Source organism: Notamacropus eugenii, chromosome 2 (assembly GCF_028372415.1).
Source record: "Notamacropus eugenii isolate mMacEug1 chromosome 2, mMacEug1.pri_v2, whole genome shotgun sequence".
Taxonomy (NCBI): Eukaryota; Metazoa; Chordata; class Mammalia; order Diprotodontia; family Macropodidae; genus Notamacropus; species Notamacropus eugenii.
The window spans coordinates 225,928,243-225,946,136 of NC_092873.1; the positions used below are offsets into that span (position 1 = coordinate 225,928,243).

Genomic DNA, 17,894 nt, shown 5'->3' on the forward strand with positions numbered 1-17,894 from the left:
TCTTCCTTCTTTCTTTCCTTGCTCCCTTCCTTTTTTCTTCCTTCCTCCCTTCTCCCCCATCTCTGTCTCTCCCTTTCTCTTTCATCTTTAATAACCTATAGAATTATATGAGATCTAAGATAAAGGTCCTAATAAGCAACAGAGAACACAGAAGGTAAGCTCCAGCCACTCTTTTAAAGACTCAAGTTGACTTTAATAGCTTAAATACTCCCATCCAAAAGGCATTTTATTTTACCCTAGTCTGACCTCTTCTCTGTACCATAAAGGTCTCAAGAAGTGATTATAGTAACTTTAACTGGGTCTTTTCCAAAGCCCCTCCACCTTTCTATTTACATATGTGTTGTAATGCTCACCTCACTAACCTAGCTTCATTCACCACAAGCAGGCTTTGAGGCAGAGTCCTCAAAGGCTTTGTTCTGAAGTCCAAAATACAATCACTTAACTATGCTACAGAAGGGGAAAGAAAGGACATGTTTTCAATGGCTAATCACAATGGAGAAATCATGGAAAAATCCCAAGAATTCAGTAAACCTCGGCACTCACCACCATGTCACCCCTATCACTAAATCCTGCCCAACCTAATTAGGTTCAGCAAATAGGAAGCAAGGTAGGATTTCAATAGTTCTCTTCTACTTGCTAGCTCCTGGAAAGCTTAGCTTATCCATGTGAATCCCAGTTTTAAAATAATATAGGGCTTAATTTAATAGCAAAAATGTATTTGTAGCAAATTTCTATACCTATTTTAAGGGACCAGGTAACTTTTCAGCATTTGATAAATGATTGATCTTATTAGTTATTCAACTATTGATGTGTCTTCAAGCAGCCTATCAAAGCCACAAGGGCCTTAAAGAAGCTACTGAATGAACAATTCATATTCTAGTCCACCCCCATTGTTATACAGGGCTCAGAGATAACTTGTCTAAAGTCCCACAGCTAGTAAGTGACAGGATTAGAATTTTGGACTATAAGGTACAATGAAAAGTGCTCTGGTCATGTCAGGACATCTGGATTTGAACACCAACTCTTAACCTTTCTGGATTCTGTTTCCTTGGCTGTAAAATTCGGGTGGTTATGTGTCATATCAGATCATCTCCAAGATCCATTCCAGCTCTAAGTAGATGATTCTGTGAGTTTCAACTCAATGCTTTTCCCACTACACCTTGTTTTCCCTCACACCCCTCCCCCTTAGCTCTTCACAACCTGCGTTGCCCAATAATCTGCTATTTCCTGGGACCACAAGGTGAATTTCCCAAAACAACAGGTTCCTATTTTTCTCAGATTTTTTAAATTGTGTATATCCATAGATGAATTCTATGATGACTTATATTAATGGCCCTTAAAATGTTTTCTACAAATAATTTGACATTTATGTGGGTAAAACTGCTCCCTTTTGTTCCATTTCTTTACCACTCTGAAACAGGAAACCCTATCAAATGGCTAAGGAATAATAAAATATATAGTAGATGACGCTTGATTACCTTTAAGCAAACTGTGAAGACTTAGCAAGCAGAATACATCCCTTGCTGGAAAACATTCCTCAATTTTCCCTTCCAAATCATATATTAGGGAAGGCTCCTGAACACATTTTTCCTTATTTTGTTGGGTAAAAAATAGGTCAAGTCATTTAAACCAGTCTGTTGCTATTATAATTCTGACGTTGCCATTGCAGTTTCTCTTCTGGGAGAAAAAAAGAAAACCAGAATGAAGGATAATGGTGGTTCACCAGTTCAGTCATTCTATGTGCTAACTATTATTCTCAAGGCTGAGGCTTAGCTTTTCCCCAGCATTAGAGCTCTGATTTTGATGATAGTGGTACAGTACTGCAATGAACAGATACCGTTTCTGAAGCTACGTATACCACCTCTTTTGTGTTAACAAAACACTGGTCTGGGAAAGCATGTGAGAATCTGAAGCAAAAAAGGAAGCAGCAGCAGAAGAAAGAAGAATCAAAGAAGAAAAAGGAGAAGGAGAAGAAAGAGGAGGAGGAGAAGAAAGAAAATAAATAGAAAAATGTTGCCAGTGGCTTGAGTCTTAAATTTCTTGAATTTTTAATTGTTTTTTCTTTCCTTTAGGGGAGATTTTCATTCTTTATTTTTTTCTTCTTTTTAGTTTGTGTGTGCAGACAATGTTATCTGCCAAGTTTATTTTAAAGTAAATTTTACTGAATCAATTAGACAGCTACACTCCTGCTCATTAAAGATCCCATGACACTTTTCATAAGAGTAGAGTTAGAGGGCTTGGTCAAATTCCAACTCAGGTAATTGCATTCTGCATACCTAAATTCCCCCTCCTGTGTCCCATTGAAGGCATTATTATTCTATCCTGCCCTGAAATGAAGACATTAGGATCTTATTGAGAGGATGCAGAGCAGTTGTCCCAGCTCCACCAGTGTTGGCATTTCAGTTGGCCCTTATTACAAAGCTCCAGCATGGCAGAGTAGTCATGGGAAACACCCTTTCTTGCAGTTGTTCAAAGCATGGCAGCCATAGTGTCTTTTTTTCAGGAACAAGAGACAAGTCAGAGCTTTTCCAACAAATTATCTGTAGGGACTTTGATGAGGAAAAAGACTCTTCATTTTCATGAAGGATTTCTGTTCTAGATACTTCTTAGGCTCCAGTTGAAGGGTTTCAGTTCAAATACCTGACTTCTGCCTCACAACTGAAATCTGACAGTGTTAAGGAATAGTAAGGGCTGATCTTTTAAGAGTCTCCTGCCTTTCTGAGCATATTCCACAAGGGGGCGAAAACACCTAATAGATTTCAGCCCTGGGAAGTTTACATTTCAAAGCCGGCCACCCATAATAGATTAGTGGATTAATATTTTGCTCTAAAGGATCTGGCCTTTAATGTTGACATCAATTTATATCTATCCCAGGCTTTTACAGTAGTAAAAGTCATGGAGACCATAAACTTCACAATAGATGTCAGCCTTTTTTCTACTTGTGCTCTGCAGCGCACCCCATAAACAGCACTGATTAGGTAACTGTTCTTAAAAGACCCATCCATAGCTGTAACATCTTTATCAGCCTCAGCAAAGAGGCTGCCACTGGTGTTTTATCAGCCACAAGACAGTGATACCATTTTTATTAATGAGGCCCTATTTTTCTTACATGTGTTTATTATGCTGGGCTGTTGTTTATCATTGATCTCTCCTTGCAAATAAAGTGAAGACTATCTATTTATGGACATGGTGGAAATGAACTAAAGATCTCCTATAGCATATTAGAACTTTTTGACAAACAGCCAAAGTACAGAGGTCAAGTTTCCTCATATGCTATAAGCAACTTAGTACGAAGCAAGACCACAGAAGGTTTTGCAAATGTCTGCCAGTAGCCTGGTAAACTAGGTCACTGTACAGGTTTCATTAATCAGGTTGTTCAAACAAGGAGTTATTTTTCTCTGCTTAAGAGCACTACAGATATCAAATAGAATCCAGCCAATTGTTGACCAGAGGATAGTTTTAATGAAAAAAAAACATTCATTCAAGAGAGAGGGAAAAATTAGCATTTTTACCAAAGAGAAATTTTGCTTTTAACCTAGTTCTTGTGTTTGATTTGCCTGTTCTGGCAAGAACAGACACAGGGATCTAATAATAGCCCTTTGCCATCTCTGCATCTATACATGCATGGTACCAGCATTCTCAGGAAAAGGAGGAATTCAGTGATAGAGCAGGTGTTGTGACAATTCTCTGGTTTAGTAAATGGTGGGATAGTGGGAGGGGGGAGAGGGAAGGAGGTGGGGAATAAATAGAAAAGGAAATTGTTTTTCTACTTTTCCCCATGCAAAAACAATGCTTCCAAAAGCTTTTTTTTTTCCTGGCACAAATGAAAAAGAGCTAGACTACAGAAAAGGATTTGGATATTAATATGCATGCAAATATATTTTCCACTTGAGCCTCTGAAACAAACTTACTGTGAAAATGCTTAGCTTGGAAGATTTACTGCTGATTGCAGATGTAGTATTGACATGCTGGAGTGAAGGAAAACTTCAGTTTAACTAACTATTTATTAAAGTAGAAAAATCTGGATCAGCAAATACTGATGACGTATGTGGGGGGGGGCAAAATGGGACTTGCATATTGCGGAACACTCAAAGAAATGGGAAATGTGGAACTTAGTTTTTATTGAGGTGGCATCAACTACAAGTATAAAAAAAATTCAGTGGAATGTGCAGCTTAACCTTATATACCTAACCTTAGAAATGAAGTTCTTTGGCTTTACCATAGGATGTCATGTAATGAATCATGTTCATACCCAGAATTGTAATTTGTTGCAGTTGATACAAATTTTAAGTTAAATGGGTTTTGATGCTAGACACATTGTAACATAATACTTCACCAACACCTCCCTATTTCCATCCCCACTCCTAAGTAGTCTTAAAAAGTTGACTTGGAGATTTAAGAATCTAACCTATTAAACAGACTAAATCCTACTTTTAAAATATTATGGTTTTTCCCTTGCCTTTACCACTTTCTATAAGGTTAAGTAAAAAGAAAAGTCTATATCCTTTTGTGAATTTAGGTGTGTTGATTTTATAAACACAAGGAAGTCATGGAAACACTAAAAAGAAAACAAAGTAAAATTCTTTTTTCAACTAGGTGAGATAATTTGAGAGAGTAACAGTATTACGTTTCCCCAAATTCCTTTTTTGTAAGAAAATCTACGGCCCATGTAATAGTTATATTCTTCTTTCATTACACACCTAAGTAAAATTTCAATTATTGGAAACATAAGGAATAAGGAATAGAAGTTTAGAAGAAATATCACACAGTGGGTAAAAAAAGGAGGTGGGGTAGACCATTGGGAATGTACGTGGGACAGTGTTAGAATTTAATTACTTTACAATTGAACCTAGTTAAGTGAAATTCTCAATGTCATTAGCAGAACAAGGAAGAGCCAAATCAGAATTCGGAGTTTTTTTTTTTTATTGCAAGGACTACAAACCAGTCTGAAGCCCTTTCTGATATGAGGCTAGAAAATATGTGCTCCTCTATCTTTATGAAGCCTAGTTTTGTCATTAAAGAGAGATGTATTTATGTTATACCTTTCTCTATATATCACCCCAAAGTCTTATTGATCAAACACTCAGGTAAAGAGTTAAAAAATAAATATAAAAAGAGAAACCAAATTTAGATGTAAGGGAAAGCCTAAGATTAAAATTTAATAAATCGTGCACGCTTAATTCCGGGTATCTTTGAATGCGTTGGCAAATGGAAAAAAAAAAAAGTTGCTCTGACAACTTTGCAGTTTGGGATTAACCCACACTAATGTTCCAATGATAAAAATGTTGGTATGATGCCAGTTCTGGTTAAATCCTGCACCCTCCCTTCTCCCCCCCCTCCCTTAAGCTCACCATGACCTGCATTGGTGCCGAGTAATTTCTCCTTTGGAATGTTTGTTCTCACCAACAGCTTATTGTTAAAGTGGTCCACTGGGTGGGTGGGTGGGGGGTGAGTGAAGAGGGGGAGTGGGAGAATGAAGGACCAACCAAAAAATCCAAATGAAAAACATGCCCACCCCTTGTAAATGACTTCTAGAAAAACTGAAATATTTCTTAACTTTTTATTGACATTGGCAAATTAAAATAGAATAAATTAACAAGTATTTTTTCAAAAAAATGTTTTGTACAAAAATACTGTCAAAATTTCCTAAAAAGCTTTCAACACAGTAGTATCTTTTTCATGTACTGAATAAACTATTAGCACAGTGTCAAAAATGTTGAAGACAGAAACAAAATAAAAATCTGTGAAATGTTGCCACTGACTACATTCCACACCATATTATTGTCTGTACATACGGGGGAGGGGGATGGGTAGCAGACTTTAAAGTAACAGTATTACTTTTCCTGATCCAGAATGGTTTGGCCCACATCTGTTTAAAACTTCCAGTTTAGCATATTTTTAAAATTAGTCTGTACTCCAATGCATAGTTAAAAACGAAGCGAGATGGCAGCGTTTGTGCAGTAATATCTGCCCTTCAAAGTTCATGCAACCAACTAATGCAATTTTTCCTTCCACTCATAATTTGAATGCAGTTCAGTCATTAGAAACCATCTACAAAATCCACAAGATTAAGCAGTTTGCCAAGATTAATATCTAACAGTTGAGCACTGGAGAAATTAAGTGAGGAAATAAGGAGTAAAAACAACCGAAAAGACCGAGTTAGCTAGATATTACTACTACATAAGGGAGGTGAATGTCAAGGCTACAAAAAACAAAACAGAAAAACAAAAAACAAAAAAAGTGGCAGCAATTTTCTTTTAAACCAATTTGTACAAGTTTTATAGTTGACTCTGTTTTCCAAGTTCTCAAACCGTTCAAGACCTGAAAAGCGAGATACTGTGTCTAAGGGAATGTTTTTAATTCACACCGAAAAAGTCGGATCTGTTTCTTTTGTTGTTGTGGTTGTTGTTGTGGTGGTGGTGGTGGTTGTTGTTTAAATTAAGTCAGCAGCTCACTCTGCTAGGCTGCTGTTTGCACACGAAGTCCGTCATAAAATCGAACTCGTTTTGTCCCAGCCAGAGTTCGGGCAGCTCCTTGATGCGGTCCAAACCCATTTCTATCACTAAGGACATGAGCACTTCCTCGTCTATGAAGTCAGTGTCTATGACATTGGGAGGCAGCATCGCGGCGGGGACGTGGGGAACCGAGGAAGGCATGTTGCTGCTGCTGCCGCTGCTGCTGCCGCTGCTGCTACCGCCGCTGTTGCCGCCGCTATTGCTGTGCTTTGGGTTGCAATCTCTGAAATGCTGGTTCGTCCCGTTCATCTGGTGGCTTGCAGGGTGCAAATCCGGCATATAGTGGTTGTGGGGATAAGGGTGATGGTTGAAATACTGGTTGTTTAGCTTCTGCAGCTGCATGCTGGCCGGTAAGGAGCCTCCCTGGCTGGCGACTGGGGGCCCCATGAACTGGGAGTTGTTAAATCTGGCCGTGGGGGGCATAGTGCTGGGGGGGTGCCCTCCATTCACAGTCCCTGGCCCCATCGCATGTCTGATCCCGCTAGTGGCATTCATATTCCCAGCGCCATAGTGTATATGCTCGCCCATTAAGGCATTGAAGGCGTGTTGTTGTTGTGGCTGGTGGTGGTGATGGGGGCTTGGAAACTGCCCCATTCCCATCCGATGAGCAGGGTGGTGATGCAGCCCGTTGGTGCCATCGGGGAAGCGCCCGTGGTTCATGGCCATCATGTGGTCAGCCATTTCCAACCCTGAAAGTTTAAAAAAAATGCAGAGAAGATATATAAATCCTCACCACACGTGTCTCCAGCTCGCACACCCTGCTCCCTTGCCTCCTCGCTTCTGCCCCCAAACAGAGCTCCCAGCCTTGCTCGGCACGCAAGTCCGCACAGCAATCGCCTGCCGCTGCCGCCGCCGCCGCCTCTCCGGCCCCATCCGCCCCACTTCCTAACTCCCTCAGACCTGCCACCCAGAAAAGTGCCCGACACTGCAGAAACCGTCCCTTTCGCTGCTGGGAAGCAAGCCCAGGAATGCCCCCCAAACGTCCCCCCTAATATGCACCAAACGGGGGAGGAGTAAGTCTAATCCCCCACAAAAACAAAACAAAAAGCAAAAACAGGGCAGTGGGGGGACGAAAGGCGACACCCCAGAGGAGGTTAATAAAGGAAGTCTCCTTGAACACCGCCACGAGAACTTTTAGAACGAAATCCACCATACCCATCCTGTTATTTCCCTTGCACAGGCTACCACTCTTGCTGAAGGCATACCCTGCAAGTTGCAGGAGATTCGCCGGCAACACTTACCTTCTCCGGTCTTTGCTTTTTCTGCTAGGGAGGTTGTTGGTAGAATCGCTCAGTTTAAAAACCGCCTAGCTGCATATAGAGTATTTTGCTGGTTTCCTCCGAAGTCGGTTACTTGATATTATTGCTGTCGTCTGGCTGCTGCTGCTGCTTCGCCTGAAGACCCAAGCCCCTTTCTCTTTTCTTTTCCCCCTTCCCTTCCCCTTACTCCTCAGCGAGGCTCATCGGCATTTGCCAACAATGAGCTATGTTTCTTACAGCTTTGGCCACAGTTAATATAGGATTTCAGGAAGGGAGGAGCAAAAGCCTCACAGGCAATCAAAACGAAAACCTGGAGTTCAGGCTGGCCCGGCGCAGACTCAACTGGAAGGGATCCAGGTAGTCGTCCCCCACTGCAGGGCGGCACGTGTGGGGGATGCTGCTGGCTAGGGGCCCCGCCTGTAGAACTGTGCACCCCTGCTGCAAAGGAAAGGGGGCTGCCCTTCTCTCTGCGCCCCCCCCGCCGCCTGCACTACCCCAAGCCTTCTTTTGCGCTCGCCTCTCCCGCGCCGAGAATAATGCACCCCGAGACTCCCAGCCCGGGAAACTGAGAGCCTGCCCCGGAGAGATAGCGAAGAGAGAGGGCGCACCCAACCCCCCAGAGCACTAGGGGTGGGGTGGGGGCGGGGGTGTTCTACAGCTGTTACCTCCCCAGACTCCACAACCTAGCTCTCGGCCACCTTCCTAGTCCTTCCTTACCTAGTAGCTCCGGAATGCCACCTCCAGGATAAAAGGGGGGGGGGGAGGTTAACTCTCCGCCGCCCCCACCCTGCCTCTCTCCGGGATGCAGTTCTGCCACCTTGCCCCGGCTCTCTCCTCCCCGGTTCTCTCAGCGGCTCGAAGAATGGCGTGCTCCTCCGAGTGCCTGTGAAAGCGCCTGGCAGAAGAATGCCCACACCCCCAAGGACTCTTTCCCGGGGCTTGCTTTGTGTTACTGGGGAACTGTGTTCTGGCTAGACCTTTTTTTTTTCTTTTCTTTCTCCCCTATTTGCTTTCAAGGGCACAGAGGTGGTGGAGTGGGGGAAGGGAGAGAAGGGGAAAAGCAGCAGCTGTTGCAGGTGGACCAACTGCGGCTAGGCAGGCATGTAAACGGGGCTCGGTCCGCTGGACTCCCCTCTCGCGCACAACCCGGGAGATCCGATCCGCGCTTTCAGTGTCACTCTCAGTTCCTCCCGTGGTACGTGTGCTTTTGCTAAGTTTGCGTTTGCTGCTCTTGGTAGCTTTGGCATCCGAGCTGAGGCGTCTCTGCTCTGTAAACAAACTCAGCGATCCTCGTCCCCAGATCCACCTTTTTGCACATACACAGTTTCTTCTGCTGTTGCCCTTGATCCGGGAGGTGGGGGTGTGTGCAAACTTGTACAGCCTCCCTCCAGGCTTTAGCCTGACGGTTTGGGGCTGATTTAGAAGCGAACGGGTTTGTAATTAAGAAATGCAAGGGCTGACTAACGCTGCAGTGGCTGGAAAAGGAAAACAAATAGATAACATGGTAATCGCTTTGTAAATAAAGTAGTTCTGGAGGTGGGCACGTAGCAGCACGTCCCGTATCGCGCGGGGCTTACAGACACCGAGCTAGGACTCTTCCTTTTCAGTGAAATTGTTAAGTGAGGCAGTATGATAATAATAACCTTGTTCCGCAGAACGCTGCCCAACTCGCCTCTTTGCCCATTGGGCTTAGTGACATGCAAACAACACCCCTAATACCAGTAGTACTAGCTGCTCAGATCTTTCTCTCCCTTTTTCTCACACCAGGAAGCTGAGTGGTTCTGGAGCACAATAATTACCCGCCCCTGTGCTTGTATCTAGTAAAAATCTTAGCACGTTGGATGAGGACTTAGGAGCAGAGTTATTCCTTCAGAGCTCAATAGCCATTGAAGACTTCCTGCTGCGAATGCTGGGGGAGGGCTGGGTTGTTGTTGTTTTGGTCTTTGCTCGCAAGACTTTTTTTTAAGCCCTAATTTCATGAGAACTGAAAATACTGATCAATTTCCTTTTTCAGGAATTTGCAAAAGATGGCTAATTGGAATGTACTTCCACCCATTACCACACGGTCTGCATCCAACAATATTTTTGAACATTGTTATTGATTCTTTTCATAGCATCTCATCTTTATGTAGGCAAGACTTGAAACACTCGGAAATATTCTTTTTGGATTCTGACCTGGAGAACTCATGGCATGACTCCGTGCAACAGTTTCCCCACTCTTGTCCACCCTCCCCATTAACCTATGGTTAATGGATGTGCAGTTAATAGAATCAGAGGCCTGGAATAGATCTCAAGGGATTATTTAGTCCATTTCACAGCTTCCAGGCAGAAGTGTATCTAAAATCAGCTCTCCAAAATATTGGTCTCTCCTATTATTAAACATATCCACAAAGATTCTACACGTCTCTGAATTATATTTCAGTGTCTTTGCTGCTCCTTGAAATGTTTCTGAATGTCTAACCTCATTTTTTCCTGTTGCATTGAAGACATAGAGGTAGCTATCATTTAAGTGAGTGCTGGGAGATTAAGAGGCAGAGTACTTCGGTATGAATTCCTGCTCTGACACTTGCTACCTCTGTGACCTTGGCCTCCAATTCCTGACTTTTAAAATGAAGGGGGTGGACTAGATTCTTCTAATTCTATATTTATGATCTCAAGCTGTGTCATGTAGTACTAAGTCGGTGAAAAGACCCCCAAAATATCACCCTCCACAGTAGATTTTTTTTGAAGGAGGGTAGAGGAGAACTTTAAATTCACAATTAAGTCCTATTAAGATTGGTTCCTAAGACATTTAGTAGCTGTATTTTTATTTTTCAGAAGCTTTCATAGGATCATAGATTTAAAGCTGGAAGGGACCTTAAAACTCATCAAGTTCAAGGTCCTTATTTTACAGTTGAGGAACCTGAGCACCAGACAGGTTGGATGTCTTGCTTAAGGTCACATATCTAGTAAGTGGCCGTAAGGATTCCAAAGCAGGTGCTCTGATTCTAAGTCCTTACCTAGAATACCCTCTTTATCTCAGAGGGCTGTTGAAAAAAAGTACTTTATAAATGTATTATGATTATGAATATTCCCTTGTCCTGTACTTAGTGGAAATGGAGAACAGCTTGTACAAAACAGTATTGTACCACTGTCTGTACAATACCCTATTATTCTCTTATGAAATGTAATCAATGAAGGTGAAGATGGTTTATACCACTGGTCAGACACCTTTGATATGAAGGGTAATTCTCTAATATTCCTTTTCAGGTTTAGAGATACTTCACTCTTTCCTTATATTTGAATTGGTACTTCAGGGACAGAATTTGGAATGTGCCCTTACTTTGGGGGCTAGTAGAAGAAAAAGAAGAGATTCCATCCCCCTCTTTTTCCTCTCCTTGTAACCTTGGAACTGGGTCTGAGTTGGCAGGAGGTGGGGAGTGAAAGATGTTACTGTGTTCTTCCTGGGCCACTTGGCAACCTTAAGTGGGCAGGATCCCAACATTGGGCCAACAGTTCCTGATCTTTGCTTTAGATCAGAATTTTTTCCAGTAACAGACCACATGATCAGAAATCCATATGTGTGCAGGCCACATGGATTTAATTATAGAATTAATTGCGTTTTACTCCAATTACAATTACTAATTGATCCAACCCTGTTAGCATGACACCTGGTGGCAGTCACTTAAACAATAGTTGCAGGAGGCAGGTGGTTAGACCCTACTGGCCTATTAGTTGGTGTGGGCTAGCTAATTAGGGAAAACATTTATTGCTAAAAATTTCATCTGTGGTCAGGTGGTCTACATTGGAGTCTAAAGTACCAAACACTGTAAGCTCAGAGGTTACCTTATTAGGGAATATTCACAAAGTGTAGAGATGCTTAGTACAGCATAAATCTGGGAGAAATATGCCTCTTGTATTTGCATTTATTTCCTCCTCTTGGAACAACTTCTGTCTTCTCAATCCACTCCCATGTCCGCTGGTAGAAATCTTACTCAGTCTTCAAAATCAAGCTCAAGTGCCACCTCCTCTGCTAAGCCTCATCTCAAATACTGGATTTGGGGTCTTTTTACTGCCTGGGTGACCTTAGCAATGTCACTTAATTTCCTTTGGCTTGTTTCCTCAACTTCAAAATTAGCAAGGTCCTTTCCAGTTCTACATCCTTATGATCCTGTTACCTCCCCACTCCCTAGAAATAAGCTCTCCCTACTCTGTGCTTCCAATGTTTGTTTCTGTCTCTCCTCCAGCATTTAATGTTTAATCACTTCAAAGTATTGTAACATATTAAGAGGAAAAAAAGGGGCAGAGTTCAAATCCCTACTAAACACTTGTTACCTGTTTGTCCATAGACCAATCTTTTATTCTTTTTGAGCCTCAGTTTCCTTACCTGTAAAATTGGGAGAATTAATATCTACAGTACCTACTTCACAGGGCTATTGTGAGCCTTCTATAAGGTCATGTAAATAAAATACTTTCTAGACTCAACTTAGACCTAGAAAGGGGCTCAGGGTTTATTTAGTACAACAACTGCCTCATTTTACAGATGATTAAAAAAAGTAAAGGCAGGTTAAGAGACTTGTCCAGGGTCACACAAGCAGTAAAAACAGATCAGAACACATATCTTCTGGCTACAAGATCCCAGCATTCTTCCACTGAACCTCCCTACAACATCACTATCAGCTGTTAGAGTTATTTGTGTTTGTCATCTCCCCGCTACTAGATTGAAAGCTCCTTGAAGCCCAGGTTGTTTCTTCCTAACTTTCCTGACAGCCACACAGATGTTACTGGGACCACCTCCTCCCCACTGGAAACTTGAACTTTGCCCCTAGCTTGCTTGGTTCTGGTAGGCCAGTTTTTGCCTTATTTGATAAGGAACCCAGGCCTGTATACCACTTCCTGCAACACTTGCCAGGTCTGGACTCCCTGCTTCCCTCTTCCCTTTCAGCTCTTCTTTATGTCTTGTCTTCCCCCATTAAAATGTAAGTTTCTTGGGAGCAGGCATTATTTTGCCTGTCTTTTTATCCCCAAGCCCTAATCCCATGCCTGACACACAGTTAAAGGCTCAGTAAATTCTTGTTGATTGATAGATTTAACAAACACCTACTATGCACGGTGCTTTTTTTTTTTAGGCATTGGGGAAATAAAATGCTAATTAAATTGTGGTTCCTTCTCTTTAAGAAATTTACAATTCAAGGGGTGGAAAAAGGGAGGGATGCATGAATAAATCTCAGGTGTAGTAACTGGGTATATTAAGCACTAGGTACTTTTTTACTATTAGATTACAGATATAATTGAGTATTTGAAAATTATTTTACATTTTTATCAAAAGCCTTGATGTAGGAATAGGAATACTGTCATCAAATTTGTAATTGACTAGTGTTTGGGGGACAGGACAAGAACACGGACCTCAGCTAACTAGAAAAATAGTCCATCAAAAACTGGATGAAATTCATTCGGAAAAACTGGAGAATCCCTTTAAGACCCCCAAACACACTAAACAAGTATTGGTTGGGAAGATACTACTCAGATAATACAAATATATCCTTAAAGCATTTGAGGGTCAGAGTGGACTGCCCATTGACTAGGAGTCAGCAATGGAATGTTGTTATTTAAAAAGGCAAACACTGTAGTTTATTAATAGGAGTACCACATGATAAAGCTGGAAGTAATCCTTTTGCTACACTTGGCACTTACTAGAAAACAGTCCACTACTGGACTTCACATTTTAATAAGGTTGAGAGAAACTGAAGAGGTTACATTTAAAAAGACTAGAAAATACATTTTAAAGGGGAAAAAATAGTGCTTCTGAGGGTTGTTTTATCCAGAGAAGAAAAAGCTGAGGGTTGACTTAGTAAATGTGCTCAAATATACAAATAATTATAATGAGGTGGACCTTTTCCAGCTGTTTTCTATCACTAGTGAGGCCAATAGAAAGGATTTAAACTGCATAAAGAAATTTATATTAGACATAAAATCACAGTCATGGAATTTTTTTACCTTCCTTTGTATCCTGAGGACTTAGTAGTACTTAATAAATATTTTTGACTGATTTATATGGCATATTAAGAGTTGTAAGGCATTATAAATGCATTACCTCATTTGATTCTAATGACAATATCCTAGAATAGCTGCTATTGGTATTTATCTAGTTCAATGCCACTCTCATGATTTATTTTACAAGTGGGGAAACTGAGGCTTATAGAAAAGAACCTATGAATAAGTTCTTAACTATAATGGTTGTTGAATATTGGAGTACACTCGTCAAAGAGACCTAAGAATTCCCATCAGAAGTCAGACTGGTGTAATGTAAACATTGAATTTCAAGTAAGGAGACAGTTTTAGTATTTGTTCTGCACCTCACTTGGCCTGGGCCTCAAGAATGCAACTTAACCTCTCTGAGTCTTGATTTTCTCATCTGTAAATAAGTGAGCTAATTGAGATCATTTCCAAGATCCCCTATAGCTCTAACATTTTTATGACAATGACTTAATAGAATAGAAAAGATATTTATTGGATGGTCTAGGTATCAGGTTGCCACTAGTATAATAAAGCATTATTAGTGACAGAGAAGAGAAAGAGAAGTGAATCTAGATTAATGGTGTGAATTACAGAAAATATTTTAATTGTAGGTTTATTACTTTCAGTTATATCTACATATGTGTATATATAATATGTATGTATGTGTACAAGCTTTTTTTAAGGTTTTGTTTTAATTTTTGGTCAAAACCTGTGATTTTATTGGTATAGGGAATTTGCTGATGAGGAAACTCCCTTCACCAATGCAAATCAGTAAATGCTCTATAATTTATGGTCTTAAGAGAGTTGCCTAGGAGATTGACCTGTTAAGTGACTTACCCAGATCACATGGCTAGTACGCATCAGGAACAGGATTTGAGGGTACTTGGAAACATTCTAAGTTTTTCTTATGTATTTCAACTTGATATACTACTTGTCCACTATACAAGTACATCCCAGTCATAGAAAGAACATTAGACCTAGAGTTAGATATCTGAGTGCAAACCTCTATACTTACTAGCTGTTTTGAACTTGGACAAATTCTTAAGTAGCAACAACTCATTATTTTTGCCCCCAAGCACTTTGTCTTATGAATTTTCCAGTTGTTGAAGATACTACCATCCTTCCAGTCACACAGGCTCCCAATCTGGTTTCATCCTCAACTTTTCTTATGCTCATTCTACATATCGGTTCTGTTGTCTTCTCATTCCTTTTGTCTGTGTGTGTATATCTTAGACATTCATTCCACTGATCTAATCTGTTCCCTGTTTTGTCATTTTTCCTTTTATGACATCTTCCATATATCTCCTCTTCTCTTTATTCATGCAGCCACCATCTTGGGGCAGGTTCTTATTAATGTATACCTGGACTTATATATATGCCTTATATATGCCTTCTGGTTGGACTTGCTGATTTGTTTCTCCCCACTCCAAAACATTCTCCATTCAACTATCAAAAGTGTTTTCCTAAAGTATAGGTCTGACTGTATCATCCCCCTACTTAATAATGCCAATGGTTTCCTGTTATTTAAAGGACCAAATATAAATGATTCTATTTAGCATGTAAGGCCCTTCAGAACTTGCCCCTTCCTATAGGAATTTTTTAGACTTCTTACACTGAACTGCCCTCCTTTATCATAGTGACATTTGCTTTCTAGCTGTCCCTCAAACATGACACTCCATTTCCAAACTCCTTGCCTTTTTACTAACTGCCCACCGATGCCTGGAAAACCCTTCCTTCTTACCTCCATCTACTTGATTCCCTGGCTCTCTTGACTCAACTCAAGTTCCACTTTCTGCAGGCAATCTTTCCAAGTCTCCTCACTGCTAGTGTCTTACCTTCTTACATATAGCCTTTGTACATATCATGTATCCATGTAGTTGTTTGTGTGTTGTTTCCCTTGTTAGAAAGTGAGCTCCTGGAAGACAGGGACCATATTTTTTTATCTTCCTTTGTATCCTGAGGACTTAGTAGTACTTAATAAATATTTTTGACTGATTTATATGGCATATTAAGAGTTGTAAGGCATTTAAATGCATTACCTCATTTTATTCTAATGACAATATGCCAGGATAGCTGCTATTGGTATTTATGTATACATTTACATAAATATACATACACTTTTTTTTTTTTTTTACAGAAGAGAAAAATGGAGACTCAGACAACTAAGTGACTTGCCCAGTGCCCCACAGCTGGGAATTGTCAGGCAGGTGTCTAAATTAGGTCTCTACTCCAAATCTAGTACTCTTTCTACATCATTCTGCCTTAGTTTCCTAATCCATAAAAGGGGAATAATAATACTACTTGTACTAGCTACCTTGAAGGATTGTTTCCAGGAAGGTGCTTTATAAACTTTAAAGTGCTTAATAATTGTGAGTTACTAGTGTTATACTATCACTTTATGTTGTCTGTGTACAAAGGATTTGAAGCAGAGACCTAATTAATGATTTAAATGTATTTTAAGGCCATAGATCAGTATGTAATTATCTTTGTATCCTCCCTATTCCTTCGAAAAAAAGTAGGCACTTTAAAAATGATTGTTGATTGACTCAGTGAATGACCTTGGTTATCCTATAGAGTTTTCTTTAAGTCTTTTTCCTCAAATGAAAGGAAGCTATTTCCTTTCTCTTTTCCAGTTAAAGTCTATCTCAAAACCTTTCCTTGTTATAAAAAACTCTGTTTGTTTCCATATTGTAGACCTCAGTTTTGCATACTTAAGTATTCTCTTGGAGCTGGGATGTCATAAATATGGGTATTTCCTTCATAGATGTAATTTGCAACCTAGTCTAGACCTGACTCCTCATCCTGTGGGATTCTTGTCTATGTTCTCCCATAGATCCTCCCCAGAGGCTACTTGAGGTCTTTCTACATTTCCTAGGTAACAGTACAGTATTTTGACTATGTTTCTCCTCTTTCGCTCTACGTGACCAGCTCCTTTTCTGATCATGCATTTCTTGAATGATATCTCTTTTGTCACTGTCTCCTTCCACATAAGATATATTTCTCCATTGTCCTTTGGGGCCTCCAAAATTTTGAATCTTTAAAGACTGTGACTGTACAAGATTAACAAACCACATAGTATCTCTGGGAGAACCTTTGCATTGAAAACGCAGAACTTGTTGCAAGTTCTCAACGAAAGGGAAGGGAATAAGCATTTATGTAGCACTATATGCCAGGTATTGTACTAAGTGCTATTACAAATAGTATCTCATTTGAAAGCACTGAAGAATTTCACCCAAACAATCTGGCAGATTTCCTGTTCTTCATGTCTTGGCTCAGCTTATTTTCTATCTGTGCTGCTGTTCCAGAAATATTTACTCAGATACTAACTCAGCTGATTGTTCATCTAATTGTATGTTAAAGTCTCAACAAAGGGAGGTTTTCATCTATTATTTTCCCCTGTAAGATATAGGATGGTATAGTAGATGGAGAATGGGCCTCAGAATAAGAAATACCTGGGTTTGAGGCCTGTCTCTGACATATACCATTTGCTGACTCTGAAAAACATGTATATAATCTCTCAGTGTTCTAGGCAGTTTTGTAATGGTGTAAGTTATAGAATTGTGGGTGATCTGCCTCACCGGAGGGAGTTTCTACATCAAGAGTTCCCCAGATAGAAAAAAATCATGGGTCTAGACCAAAAAAAAAAATTTTTTTTGTGTGTGTGTGTGTGGTGGTCGATTTCTTTTGAGCTACTATGTATCTCATTTAGGAATACATAATTTTCTTGGGCTAGATACAATCAGAACAATATTATCTGTGAACAGGAGCATCTGGAGGACCTTATGACCATCTATAAGGAATCTCTTTCATCTGGATCTTGAACAGAACATCCTCCATGACAGTGGTGAAAACCTTTGCTGAGCAGATGCTTCCCTGGTTTAAGTTCTACTTAAAGTTAATAATCAGAGGGTCTGTTGAACAGTTATCTCTGTGGTTTCATTTATTAAGGAGTTTTGTATTTCTCTACATGTGCATAAGAGACTCCTTGTTGGAGGAGAGCCATTAAGGCTCTACTGAGTCAAATGCTTTTTTGTAACCAACAAACAATAAACACAGCAGGTTATTGTATTCTCTGAACCCTTCAGTCAACTGCATGTCTGTAAAGATGTGGTCTGCTGTAGGA

General features: G+C 40.4%; 1 protein-coding gene and 1 long non-coding RNA gene across 2 annotated transcripts; one reads left to right on the plus strand and one right to left on the minus strand.

Annotated features, from left to right (window-relative positions):
* Positions 1–5,546: 5,546 nt before the first annotated feature.
* CITED2 (Cbp/p300 interacting transactivator with Glu/Asp rich carboxy-terminal domain 2) lies at positions 5,547–8,686 on the minus strand. Its single transcript, XM_072643469.1, has 2 exons — positions 7,757–8,686; positions 5,547–7,204 (listed from the first exon to the last, which is right to left on the minus strand). Exon 2 carries the CDS (start codon positions 7,194–7,196, stop codon positions 6,444–6,446), a length of 753 nt encoding a protein of 250 aa, XP_072499570.1. The 5' UTR covers positions 7,197–7,204; positions 7,757–8,686; the 3' UTR covers positions 5,547–6,443.
* LOC140526867 (uncharacterized) lies at positions 8,675–10,171 on the plus strand. The gene is made up of 2 exons (XR_011974567.1): positions 8,675–8,969; positions 9,789–10,171. It is a non-coding gene; the product is annotated as an uncharacterized lncRNA (long non-coding RNA).
* The last annotated feature ends 7,723 nt before the right edge of the window (positions 10,172–17,894 follow it).

Excerpts from the sequence above, each read along its gene's own strand:
- CITED2 (XM_072643469.1), bottom strand. The coding sequence starts at position 7,196 with ATGGCTGACCACATGATGGCCATGAACCACGGGCGCTTCCCCGATGGC.